Source organism: Mirounga leonina, unplaced genomic scaffold (genome assembly GCF_011800145.1).
Source record: "Mirounga leonina isolate KUSES-001 unplaced genomic scaffold, KU_Mleo_1.0 Mir_175, whole genome shotgun sequence".
Classification (NCBI taxonomy): domain Eukaryota; kingdom Metazoa; phylum Chordata; class Mammalia; order Carnivora; family Phocidae; genus Mirounga; species Mirounga leonina.
This window is the reverse complement of record NW_023270453.1, coordinates 5,510,588-5,524,232: the sequence shown is the minus strand read 5'-3', so window position 1 is coordinate 5,524,232 and position 13,645 is coordinate 5,510,588. Positions and strand designations below refer to the sequence as shown.

At 41.0% G+C, this 13,645-nt stretch overlaps 1 protein-coding gene across 1 annotated transcript in view; it reads right to left on the bottom strand.

Annotated features, from left to right (window-relative positions):
* The window catches only part of TRDMT1 (tRNA aspartic acid methyltransferase 1), a 55,307-nt gene extending 42,145 nt beyond the window's left edge, over nt 1–13,162 (bottom strand). Inside the window, exon 1 of the mRNA XM_035021545.1 lies at nt 13,029–13,162. Coding sequence (XP_034877436.1) covers nt 13,029–13,092 — 64 coding nt within the window. The 5' untranslated portion in view covers nt 13,093–13,162. The remainder of the gene's footprint in view (nt 1–13,028) is intronic.
* Between the last annotated feature and the right edge of the window lie 483 nt (nt 13,163–13,645).

Sequence of the window (13,645 nt, the reverse complement as noted above, 5' to 3'; positions counted from 1 at the left end):
AAGGTGACATTTGAATAAAGACAACGGACTAGTCTTGTGTCTATATGGGGGACAGCATTCCAGACAGAGGAAACAGCAAATGCAATGGCACTGAAGCAGGAATGTTCTTGATGTGTTTAAGGATAGCAAGGAGCTCGCTATCCCTACTCCTTCTGCAGGAGCTAACACTGATAACAGGACAATGTGCATCCTTGCTGGCCTTTTCCTATGTCCAAACTCATATATATTATACACAATACACACACATTCTGTATATATACAATGTATATGTAAATATACATTGTATATTTGACAAATATAAGACAACTAGAATGAAAATTAATACCCATTCTCTGCAGGAGAATATCCAAAATTAGATGCATGGTCATTTTCATTATATAGATGATGAAAAGGTATAGCTGAAATATTTAAATGTATATTATATACTTTCTTAACTTAGTTATACAAATATATTTTAAATAGCACTATCTTACTATGTCCATCTAGAAATACCGCTTTTTCCACTCAAATTTCATGGTATAACTTTATCCGACTTTCTCACATGCATCTTTGAAATCAGAGTTTTTATAATCAATAGTCACCTTTTAAGTCATCTAACACAGTTTTCAAGATCCCATCAACTTCCCTTCAGTCAAAGTTACTTTAGCACTTTTTGAGTTTGCGAATGATGGTATCACTGGAAACATTATACCAACCACAAATGCCCATTAACTATTTGTGATCTCCACAAAGTAACCCCCTTCAGTATTACTCTGTAATTTCCAGAAGGTTTGTTTACAATGATATCTAACCCCTGTAACTGCAAGGTCATCCCTCTAAAAATTATTTCTAAATTTTTAAATTCATCTGTTATGATTTTTCATCAATTCCTTCAAGTGACCTTAATAAGCACCCAACACGTATTACCTTCTTTCAGGCTAACATAACTTATCTAAGCAACATTTTACTACTTTGCTGTTCAAAATATAGTAAATTGAGGACTATGAAGATCCTTCATGAAAATTAAAATATAGGCTATAGACTCTTTTCGAAGTATAACTTGTTTGGGAAAAACGAATATATTGTATTGAAGACAAATATGTCTATAAGGCATATGTATATATATTTGGGCTTTGTTTTTGATTTTCTTTTAAATAATGGAATCAAAAGCCCTTTGATTTTTACAATCACAGGAGAAATGTAAAAGACAATCTCTTCACAGAAGCAGAACTCTAGATTTTATGTATGTTTCCCTTGCCAAATCCTAAAAGTGCCAACCCACAAAACAATCTAGAAAAACGATAGATTCACATCTTTCCCCCCAAGCCATGGTCACCAACATTCTGACATTTCAAAATTAACTGAGAGAAACCTCACTGGATGGAGAGCAAGGTACAGATAAATGGTCAGTATTACGTCAAATCAATAAAGACTGCCATTAAGTCTAAACAGTCAAAGAATATAATTTAAACAATTGACCCAGCAACAATAACCACAAGAGTAAACTGAAGCCACAGAAATAAAATGCCTTCTGAAGAAGCAGAGAAATTACTCTGGTACTTTATTATCATGTAAATCTCAGGGTTTTCAGGAAAAATGTAAGCAAGGCAAAACTACTTACTTAGTATCTCTAATTTGATCTATGAAAGTTCAAAGCCTAACTAGATTGTCCAACTATAAATCCTTCATATTATGGGTTCTTCGTGGACCAAAAGTCTCCTATAATTAAGGAATGTGCCAAAGCCTATAAGGGTCGTGTATATACTAAAAGACTCAGGTACTTGTTTCTTTCTTTTTTTTAAAGATTTTATTTATTTATTTGAGACAGAGAGAATGAGAGACAGAGAGCATGAGAGGGAGGAGGGTCAGAGGGAGAAGCAGACTCCCTGCCGAGCAGGGAGCCCGATGCGGGACTCGATCCCGGGTCTCCAGGATCATGACCTGAGCCGAAGGCAGTCGCTTAACCGACTGAGCCACCCAGGCGCCCCAGGTACTTGTTTCTTAAATTAAGTCTCACTCATTAAGTACTAAGGGATTATTAAGTTCACTACTGTGTTTGAACAAAAACTAATGGATGCTAAAGAGCTACTATGACTAACTTTCTGATGGAGCTGTTTTACTTTAGTCCAAGGGTTTTTGCTCAGTTTGTGGTGATTTAAAGTCCTAGAATGAAAAGATTTAGTGGATAACAGTAAAAGCAACTATTGGTCCAGGTAAAGTAATGGTATTTATAGTATTTTTTAAAATCTCCACTACATTCTACCTATTTTCCAAAACTGAGATGCATTTTTTTTGCTTTTAGGCAGGGTGAGAGCTGATTGGCACTATTTTTGAAAAGCACTTTTTAGGGAATATTCCTGATAATCTTCCATGGGCAAAGCAAGAGGCTAAAAGAATTCCTAAAAAGGCTCTAGACACCAACAAATACCAAATTCTACATGCAACCTTCATCTCCCTATTTTATGATAATAATCCTTCTGTAATTACTTACAGATTCGCTATCATGTATCAACCTCTTTTCAATTTTCCACACAAAGAGGTAATATTTCTTGAGAGGAATAAAAGAGTAAAAAATAAAACACTTGAACTTCATTATTTTCACCATAGCCCATTTTAACATATGATTAAAATTCTACAGAGTTAAAACCAACTTATTCCCAATACACTTGATTATTTTGAGAAAATTTCACATTTTATCATGTAGTACAAAAAAAAATCTGTTATCTATTAAAATGTCACATATAATCACACATACAAAAACCTTTCATGATTCTACTTATTTAGCCACTCTCCAACACACATACACACACGGACATGGACACATACACGCACATACATACATGTTTATCTCTTACATGATACCTATTAACATCCTTCAAAACACTACCAATGGACCACACTTCGGGAAACGCTGACTTAGCTCATCCCCCCAAAGAAAAATGATCTTTGTGATTCAGACTTAATAACTAAGTTAAACTTATCACAGTACAATGGTATCTACTTCAAGCTATACATATTTCATAGCAAAAATGACTCTAGTTCATTTATTCACTTGTACATTCATCCAAAAAGTATGTATACGCAATGTTCTAGACAAAGTCTATCTTATTATGGAACTTATATCCTAGTGGGGTGGGGCAGGGGGGAGAGAAATGATAAATAAGTACATATTATGTCTAACGAGGAAAAGTATTGTGAGAAAAAACCAAAACAGAGTAAGCCAGATAGTGTAGGAGAAGGGATTGGTTCTATTTTTGTATAGGTTGTTTAGAGAATGTCTCAGTAGCAAAAACCTGAAGGAAATGAAGGAGCAGGCAGGTATCTGGAAGAACTTTCTAGAACAGAAGGAAAAGACACTGCAAAGGCCCAGAGATGGGAGCAAGTTTATTTTGTAGGAGGAACAACAAGGAGACTGGTATTATAGACTGAATGTGCCCCCCAAAATTCTTATGTTGAAATTCTACCTCCCAATGCACTGGGAGACGGGGCCTTTGGGAGGTAACTGGGATTAGAATCAGATGAAGTCATGAAGATGGAGTCCTGATGAATAGGATGAGTGCCCTTCTAAGAGTCATGAGAGAGCTTACCTCCTCTCTCTGCTCTCAGCTATGTGAAGACAAAGGCGAAGTCAGCACTCTGAAACCTGGAACAGGGCCCTCACCAGAATTCAACCACACTGCCATCGTGATCTCGAACTTTCCAGCCTCCAGAACTGTGAGAAATAAATGTCTGTGGTTTATAAGCCCCCCAGTCTATGGTATTCTGTTACAGCAGCACAAACTTACTAAGACAGCCAGCAAGCCTGGAATGAAGAAAGTAAGAAGACAGCACAAGAAATGTGCTCGGAGAGGGAAAGGGGCTGGCTCTGGCCCAATGAGGACTGGGGCTGGAAGACTTAAGCTTTCACTGAGTGATATGAGAAACCTCTCAGAAGTTTTAATCAGAGGAAGGACTTACCTAATACATTTCTAAAGCATCATGTTGACACCAGAGGAGTCAAAATAAACTAGAGGAGACAGAGCAGAAGCAAGGAGACCAGTAAAAAGGCTGCTGCAATAATCCTTTGCCCAGGTCTTCTAAGAAAGAACCCAAGGCAAAGCTTAGCTGCAGATACTCTTTCTGGGAGGCAAAACCCCAAAGCAGCAAGAATAAGGGGCAGTGAGGCAGAGAGGAGGGAAAGCAAACAAAAGGCAGTGTATTACTAACCTGGTCACAGCTTCACAAGAAAACCCAGCTAACTGCTGTCATGGATGGACCACACTCCTCACAGTGGCAGGAGGGGGGATGTATCGAAGGTGACAGAAGCCCTGCAGTAATGACACTATTTGATCTAAGGCAACACTCCCCACATCCCCATATGCACTTGAGCAGGGAACACTGGTAGGGGGAGGAAGAGAGAGGATATGTCTGCTTACTCCTTCCTCATCATGTTTCTTCCTGATCAGAGGTCATCCCATAAGACATGTGTAGGAAAACACTCCTGTGGTTCTCTTTTACTCACATACTACTACATACTCACAACACTTCTGACACCAGATGGATGTCCACAGTTCACTTTAATTCTGATGCTAACTAGAGTTGGCCAAACCCCTTAAGAGCTCAGACCCATAACACTGCCCCAAGTCTGACACCAGTTGCAAGTTAATACCTACATGTTCCAGGTTACCTACAACTTCTGTCCGACTGGGCTACAAATCAAAGGTTCCCACAACCCCCTCCTTGGGTTCCATCATTTGCTAGATCAGCTCACAGAACTCATAGCAACACTTATGTTTGACAGTTTATTATATAGTAAAGGATACATACGAACAGCCAGATGAAGAGATACATAGGGCAATGTCTGGAAGAGTCCTGAGCACAGAAGCTGAGCTGGGGTGCACCATCCTTATGGCATATGGATGTGTTTACCAACCCAGTTGTTCTCTGAACCCTAGACTTTTAGGATTTTTATGGAGGTTTTATCACATAAGCATGATCAGTCATCAACTTAATCTCCAGCCCCCCTCCTTCCCAGAGGATAGGGGGTGGGGCTGAAAGTTCCAAGCTTCTAATTACCCTCAGTCTGTCTAGTGACCAGCCCCATCCAGAAGCAATTCAGGAGCAGATCAAGAGTTGCCTCATTAGAACAAAAGACACTCCTGCCACCTAGAAAATTCCAAGGGATTTAGGAGCTCTGTGTCAGGAAGCAGGGTCAAAGACCACATCTGAGAACAAAAGAGGCCTCCACTGCTCTTATCACTTAGGAAATTATAAGGGTTTTAGGAGCTCTGTGCCAGGAACTGGGGGCAGAGATCAATATATGTGTATTTTCTATTATTGCACAGGCATGACTCTTCCTCTCCTCCCCACCTAGGGTTGTGTTAGCCAACCCCTCCAGACAGCCTCTGCAGCCACGTTTCAGTCCGGACACTGGCGGTGGCCAGAGCATGTTACGAGGCATGGACTGGCGGTGTTATGGAATAAGGCAACAATAGCAGAGTTGGGGGCGCCTGGGTGGCTCAGATGGTTAAGCGTCTGCCTTCGGCTCGGGTCATGATCCCAGGGTCCTAGGATCGAGTCCCACATCGGGCTCCCGGCTCGGCGGGGAGCCTGCTTCTCCCTCTAACCCTCTCCCCTCTCATGCTGTTTCTCTCTCGCTCGCTCTCTAAAAAATAAATAAAATCTTTACAAAAAAAAAATAGCAGAGTTGGGGGACTACAGAGAACAAGCAGCTCAGGGCCCGGGAGGCAGGCAGAGACAAGTGAATCTGGGGTGGCACATAAATTAAGTCTGACAAAACAGGAGCAAGATTATGGATGAGGTGGTAAAGGGGAGGAGAGAGAGGAATGATAGAATTATAAAGAGCATTTGAAGGGCGATCCCATGGAATTTTCTGGAGTAAGAGAAGAAACATCAATGACTCGAGACTTGGGGGTGGGCCCCTGGAAGAATGGAGACACCTGTTGCTGGGAGGAGGCAGGCTGCAAGAACATTAAGTTTTGAAGGGGTAAGGAGAACCAGGAGTTCAGTTTTGAACACCTCTAGAGAAAAACAGAGATAAGGAGAACATGAACAAATCTGGCCTTATAGACAAACTACCGAGAAGCTTACTTTGGAGCTGGTCAGCGCTGTCAGCATCATTAAAGGTGATGCACACTGGTCCATGTGCGGAGCCCTGGCACTCGCTCTCACTCGCCCACTCACTGGTCCCGGCACTTCTCCCACAGCTCCCTCAGCGCTCTCCTGTTGCCCAGCAGGCATTTCCCAACACATGCTCTAAGGAACATTATTTTACAGGATGCTAATAAGTATAATCCCCTTCCCCACTCAAAAAAAAGCGTACTCATTGCTCAAATACATATGGGAAGTGCGGATTTAAACCACACAGCACCCTTTTTGTAGGGCTTCTCACCACTTTTGGTATATTAATGTGTCCTGAGACTCTCATGGGACAATATCATATGAAGAGTTTCCGAAACTTATTTGACCATCAAGGCCAACTTATTAATACCCCTGAGAAGACTATTACGTAGGATACCAGCCAGGAAATGGCAACTAAATCAAGAATGCATTTTAGTCCTTAGTTCACTTGGTTTGTAATATCAGATCACTCCTTGAAATCCTCTCCTCCCTTTATCTTCATGGCACAGTGTTCTTTTGGTTCTCCTTGCTCTCTAATTTTTCCTGCTCAATTTCCCTCTGTAAATACTATTTCTCTACCCAGCCCCACAATGTCGCTGTTCCTCAGTATTCCCTACTGTTGGTCCTCTTTTCTACACTCAGCACATATATAGAAACAAAAGTTTATCTCTAATCCCATCGATCCCCCAGACCAAAATACACAAGCAGCTGCCTATTTGGCATTCTACAGGTCATACAGACAACTCAAACTCTGTGACTCTAAAATGGAACCTATTATTTCTCCCCTACCTTGATTTAGGACTATCCCATTGGATAAATGACCCACGTCAGAAATCTAGGTAACTAACACCCAAATGACTACCAGGTTTTGCTGATTTTTAGATCCTGTATATAACCTGAGTCACCTCCTCCATTCATTGGCTCTGCCTAAATTCATTATCGCTGAACAATAATCTTCTGTCCACCATGTCTCTATACCCTACTCCCCACCACTACCACCTTTTGGTCACACGGTACAATTTCTAGAACCTAATTGATAGGTTCTTTAACTTTCATTTGCTAACTAGACCTAGGAGATAAAAATCCAAGCACGTTATCAGATTGTATGGCATTTCATGATTTGGTACCTCATAAACATCTACTTCTTTGTAGCACTTATATTGCAATAATATTTTAATACTTGTAGCTCTCCATGCTTGTACAGACCATGTTATTTCATGTCTGTGTGTGTACAGGAAGTTCCTTTCTGTCTGGTATAATCTTTCCCTTCTTAACTATCTGAAAAACTCTATCATCTTCCAAAATCCTGGATGGAAAAAAATATCGTAACAAAATTGAACAGCAAATCACCAATTATAAAAAAGAATATACCAATGACAACATGAACAAATCACAAAATAAATACAAAAAAATACATGAAAATGTTCAACTTCTTAAGTAACATCAGCAGTATTACTTATATACTATATACTAGGAACTACAACAGCTCTATGTATAGAGCTCCTACCAAGCCTGTTAGTAGTATTATCCCAATTTTATCAATAAGGACATCCCATACAATTAAGTGAGGAAAGCTAGTTACAAAACAACATGTAGAGAAAGAAAAGGAGCTAAGATTTACCAAGTACCTACACTATATTTCATACATCAACTGTTTCAGTTAACATTCACAACACCCTATGAGAAGTTTATTACAGTATCCGTCTCAGAGATAGGGTATTCAGGCTCAGAAAGTCAAATAGCTTTCTAGTACTCACACAGCTAATATTTGCCAGTTCTGCCTTACTCCTAAATAATGGTATTAATTTTATCACTCAGAGAAATAGACGGAGTAATTCCAAAATCATTGAATAGGAGGACAGGGAAATGAACACAAAGTAGATCCAGGTTAGGAAATTTATTCCCTCATGGATAAGTGAGCTTTCTAGAGAATCATGAGGGCAAAACAGAATTTTCTGTTCTCTTCATTGCCCTTCTCTTTTACCTCTTCATACATATTCATTCCCTATCATCTTCTGTGGTTATAAATAATTCTTTCCTTCACTGATCTATTCCTGCATAATTCAAATCTAGTCTGAAAGCTCTTTGACAACTTCGAATATTTAATTATCAGTTTCTTCTAAAGCCATTTTTAAACAACATGTAATAATTTTCTATAACTCTAAGATTTTTGATAATAGCTGCCCATATTTACTGAGCACTTACCACATTCCAAGCACTACTGACATGCTTTATTTTTATTTATTTATAATTTTCACACTTCCCCTTCGAGGTAAGTACTATTATAGAAAAGGAAACTGAGGCACAGGAAGTTTAGTTTTTGCCCAAGGTCACAAAGCTAGGAAGTACCAAGGCCTTCTGATAATAAAACTGTGCTCTTAACTGGGAGATGAAATGACCTCTCCCTGAAACTGTCCTATAAACACTGTCTGCTGTTACTATCTCACAGTGCTACAAACAATGATTTAAGACCAACCTACTATGAAAACAAACCATCGTATTTCAAATTATTCGGCAGTACCAAATGATTGTCAGAGGCAGTTTAAGTATCAAATATGAAAAGAATGAGATAACATTTGCAAAATCGAAAAACGGTGACATCTGAAAGATTCCTAAAAGCATTTGGCATGTGAGTGTATGTGTTCCCCCTACTGATGTTTTTTCCAAGTGAGTGGTTTCTATTCATTTAAACTCCTCACACAGCCTTTTTACTTCTTCCGTGGAAGGCAGAGTGACTTCTCTAATCGGCTAATTTGTGAAAAATAAACTGGGCATGCCTGCTCAGCTCCACCAGTCCTCCTCTTGGGAATAAGCTACCCACAGGCAACATGCGTTCTGCTTGCGTCTCCAGCTGTGCCTAAAAGGTAGCTGCCTAATTGTCTGGTTGAATGTTAGCTGACCCATCGGGTCCTCTCAGTAAGCTACATCCTCCAACTCAGCCTTTACGAGTAATAAAAATCATACAAATTTGTATTTCCTATTTGCCTTACTCTTCTGTTTTCTTTCTCTCTTTGTTCAGAATTATGAAGAGGGGTACTATCTATTGAGCCCCCAAAAGCCCCAATACATAGGTCATAATACAAATTAAACTGGTCACCTAGACATTAGGACAGGGTAAGTAATCTGATCTATGGAAAATAGTAATACTCTGCAGTGAGGTAAGCATTTCCATCACAGAAAAGATAGGTAATTCTATCATCCAATGGAAAGTGAGCATTCTCCTTTGCTGAATATACAAAATTCATCCTACTTATTTCATCTTTGTATTTCAAGTTTGGAAAAAATAATCTAATAACTCCTGTGGCTAACAGAGAACAAAGAATACATATTTTCAAACGGGACAAATTTTTACCTCACTTCACTTTAAATCTGGCAACAAGTCATATAAGAATAACTATGGGAAAAGAGGCATAAAGAGGACATTTTTACAATACCAAAGAAAATTTAAGAAAAAAAAATTAAGCAGTTCAAATTCTAGCTCCTTACAACTGATGTTCCAAAAACACCCCAGGTGACATTCGGATCTATATTTAATCATAATATACTTGCCTGATTCAGATATAAGCACACCTAATTACAAAGTGGTTCAGTAGGGTCTCAAGTTGGCATATAAGTCATTGAGAAATAAAGATAAAAGAAATTCAGAAAATAATGAGTGACAAATTGCTTGACATTTTAACTGAAAATATTAAGGCTGAGTAATTCCTACTAAATATGATTGTTAATGTGACTAAAACTCAAAATCAACACCTTAAAAAACCTTTAGAAATTATTTGGTAGGGCAGGTCTTTTTACTTTCAAGGAAGTCTCAATAGTTGACCATATATATGATAATAATCAGCTAGAGCTTTCTTTATTCACTACCTTACATCACATTTTAGTCTTTCTGTGATATTATACTTTATGAGAAAAACAAAATCTTATTTGCTACCCATTAAATTTGCAGGTGCCTTGCAGGCCCCACCAATATATAACTCATGAAACTACTTCTACTACTTTCTGAAAGGAGATATTTTCACCTGGAAGATTCTCATTAGCCAAGACTTTATAGACTGTGCAGGCATAAATAGTATCAAAGAAGTAGTAAGTGCTTCCTATACAAGGGAACATGTCTTAAATAATGTGAAAGGTATTTGTTATACTTGTGGCCACTTAGAATCTTTGCCCGTGTCTTCTATATTTGAAAATTTTGCCATATTTTGAGTCCCTTCTTTCCAAAAGAGGAGCCAGAACTCACTTTCCCAGCTTCCTTTGCTGGCAGTGGGATCCAAAGTCCACCAATTAACTGCATCCATATACTACTTTCATTCAGAAGTAGCAACATGAGGTAGCAAATGAAAAACCCATCATTTTCGCGACAGAGATGGGAGAAGCATCCACCCTTCAGAGGAAAACAGGGATGGCACTTCTCACACCTGGCCCTCAGCATCACTGGTGAAAGCTGTGAAGTCAGTATGAAGCTTTGTGGGGGCAGGGCCCAGAGTGTGGTTTGAGCAGTGTTCCTGTTCACCTAACCTGTTTGTTGGGTGTCCTATAGATTCTGTGAGCTTCCGAAAGTCCTTTTCTATATATATATATATATATATATATTTTTTTTTTTTTTTCCCTGCTTAGGTTCGCTAGAGAATAGATTATTGGTTTGCAACTAAGAGTTTTGTATTATACAAAAATTGGGGCTGAGCAAACTAAGCTTTTATCAACATAATGGTAGAATGATTACCCATCAGCAGTCATCCACAGACTGCCTGTCACAAGTGCGGTACTGTGCTAGAAGCTGTACAGGAACAAAAAGGAAGGGAAGGGAAGGCAGCAGAGGCCAGATCTCCCAGGCAGAGTAAGAAGATGGGGCTGTGACTCGAACCTCAAAGAGAAGTCACTTAAGCAGGGAAGTGAGTGACATGATCCAGTTTACTGTGCAAAAGATCATTCTCTTCCTATGTGGAGAAAGGGTGGAGCAGGAAAGCAAAGTAGAAACAGGGGAGCAATTGGGAAACTATTTTAATAAAGTTCAGATTCAGGATGTAGCAGTGGCAACAGAAATATATGTGCACAAATTCAGGTTGCACTGGCGGATAGGAGAGAAGATACTTAACTGTTTCATTAACCAAAAAAATGCAAGTTAAAATTACACAATTACCCCAATCAAATCAGCAAAGGTTAAAAATGGCTAATACAAATCCTGATGAATACGCAGTTGAGGGAGGTACTCCTAAACCTCTGAAAAGCAATCTGCTATATTATCTATCAAGTCTTTAAAAAGTATCCTAATTTTTTACTTAATAACTAGCACATAGTCTCAGATTGTTAAATGAATTAACTCAACTTTTAGAAAACACCAGTTAAAGAGAAAATTAGGATTTATGTTCAAGGCTGTAATTGTTGCACATTTATACTTGCAAAAAATTGGGGTATAATCTAATGTTCTTATCTATCCCCTTAAGGAGTGGTTGAACTATAGCTTATGATAAAGTACTAAGCAAACCTTAAAATCATGTTCATTAAGGGGTTTCAAGATACGGGAAAATATGCTGACATTATAAAATCTTACAAAATTAACAAAGAACAAAGAGTACTAGAATTTTTTTTTTTTAAGTTTAATTTATTTACTCAAGTAATCTCTACACCCAACATGGGGCTGGAACCCATGACCCTGAAATCAAGAGTCCCTTGCTCTTCCGACTGAGCCAGCCAGGCAGGCGCCCCTAGAATTTTCTTTTGTTTTCTTGCTGGTTAAGTTTTGATAAGAGAACTGAATGTAGAGAACCAGCAAATAATTGGTAATAAAACTATAATAATCACTACCCTAGTCTACAATCAAAACTGAATACATATGCTCAGAAAACTTATGTTCAACTCATTATATATTATTTGTATCTTACACTATTCGTTTTTCGTTGCCCTTGGTACTAAAAAAAGGAAGCAGGCGAGTTTCAGTGTTGTGGCTGTCATAGTAATTTAAGAATAAACACGCACGTTCAAAGTCTATTTGTCACTCTGTATCTCCAGCACCTAGACAGTACCTGGAACAGAACAGGAGTTCAAGAAATATTTTTGAGAGAACCACCACCGAAAATAAACCTTTCAGTTCCAGCTTATCACCTCAAAATGAGAGAGGCACATAAAATAGTAACAGTCCTAATTTATAATGTTTTGAGTGGCTACAATGTACGAGGCACTATTAAACATTTTACCCGCCTTATCTTTGATCCTCATAATAATCCTCCTCTGAAAAATTTACTTTTCCCATTCTAAAACCAGGAACCGGGTTCAAAGATGTTAAGCAAGTAGCCCAAGGTCACACCAAGTTTCATCTCCGCTCTTCTGGCGCCTCCATGTATCTAGACAAGACACGCTGTTTCTTTTCAATGATCAGAAAGGAACAGGTTTCTCCTCAGTGTCTCCTCTCCACAGTTCATTGAGGCTTCCCTAACTTCCGCCTTGCCCTGCAACTCTCCCTGTGAAGATCCAATCCTCACCGGCCAAGCCCCCCAGGAACCTCCCCTCCTCGCCGCGACTCCCTCGAGGGCAAAGAAACAGGTGTCCACGCCTCTAGGTGGCAGCCACAGTTGGAACGGGGACCGGCCCCCGCCAGGAGCTCGCCCATCCCCCGTCGCCGGTACCATCTCAGTCTGACTTTCCAGCCTCGCCTCGCGGATCAGGACTCAGACTGAGTCCACACAGACTCCGCGTCCGCCCTTCGCGCAAGCCTCGGGGCTGGAGCAAGGGAGTCTCCGCCCGGAGCCGCCGGGCGGGGACTGCGCGCTCGGGCGGTTTCCACGACAACCGAGCGCCGCCCCCCCGCCCCCAACACACACACCCTGCGCTCCTCTCTCCGCCCCGGCGCCTCGCCGCTTCGCCCCTCCCCCGAGCCCAAGCTGGGACCAGCCCCTCGGTGCGAATGGGGAGAGAGATGGCGTGTGCGCTCTCACCTCTCAGCGCCTGGTGCATGCCTCCAATGCCGCTGTACAGCTCCAGGACGCGCAGGGCCTCCATGTCCGCTGCGCCGCCGCCGCCGCCGCCGCCGCCGCCGCCTCGGAGCTAGGCCCGCCGGTTCCCTTCTCATCTTCCTCCGCCCGCCCTGCTCCCTCGCCTCTGGTTCCGCCGCTTTTCGGTTCCCCCTCGCCGGCCGCTCAGGCTCCGAGAGCTGCTAGCAGCGCGAGGCCCCCGGGGACTAGCAGGGGTCAGCGGGGGGACAATGGGCACAAAACAATACGGCTTCCCAAGGGAATAGCAGCCCGATTTACGCCCCATCTACCTTCTAGAGTGCATTCAGGGACCTTGGAGTCCGAAGCCAAGGAGACGAAATCCACCTTTGCCCCAAAGTGAATTCACATGGGTTAGACGCCAGAAAAGGTCGTTTCCCAGGCAGACTGCTTTTCCGTCACTTGGAGCCTCAAGTGTCCAAACCTTACTAGCGTTAGTAACGCACCACGTGCCAGGTGTTGTGTCTGTGCTGCGGTTACCGAGGTAAGTCAGCCTTCTCCTGCGAGCAGGTCCCGGAGTTACAAGTACAGAAACCGGCGCCCCTGCAGCCGAGCCCCTGTGC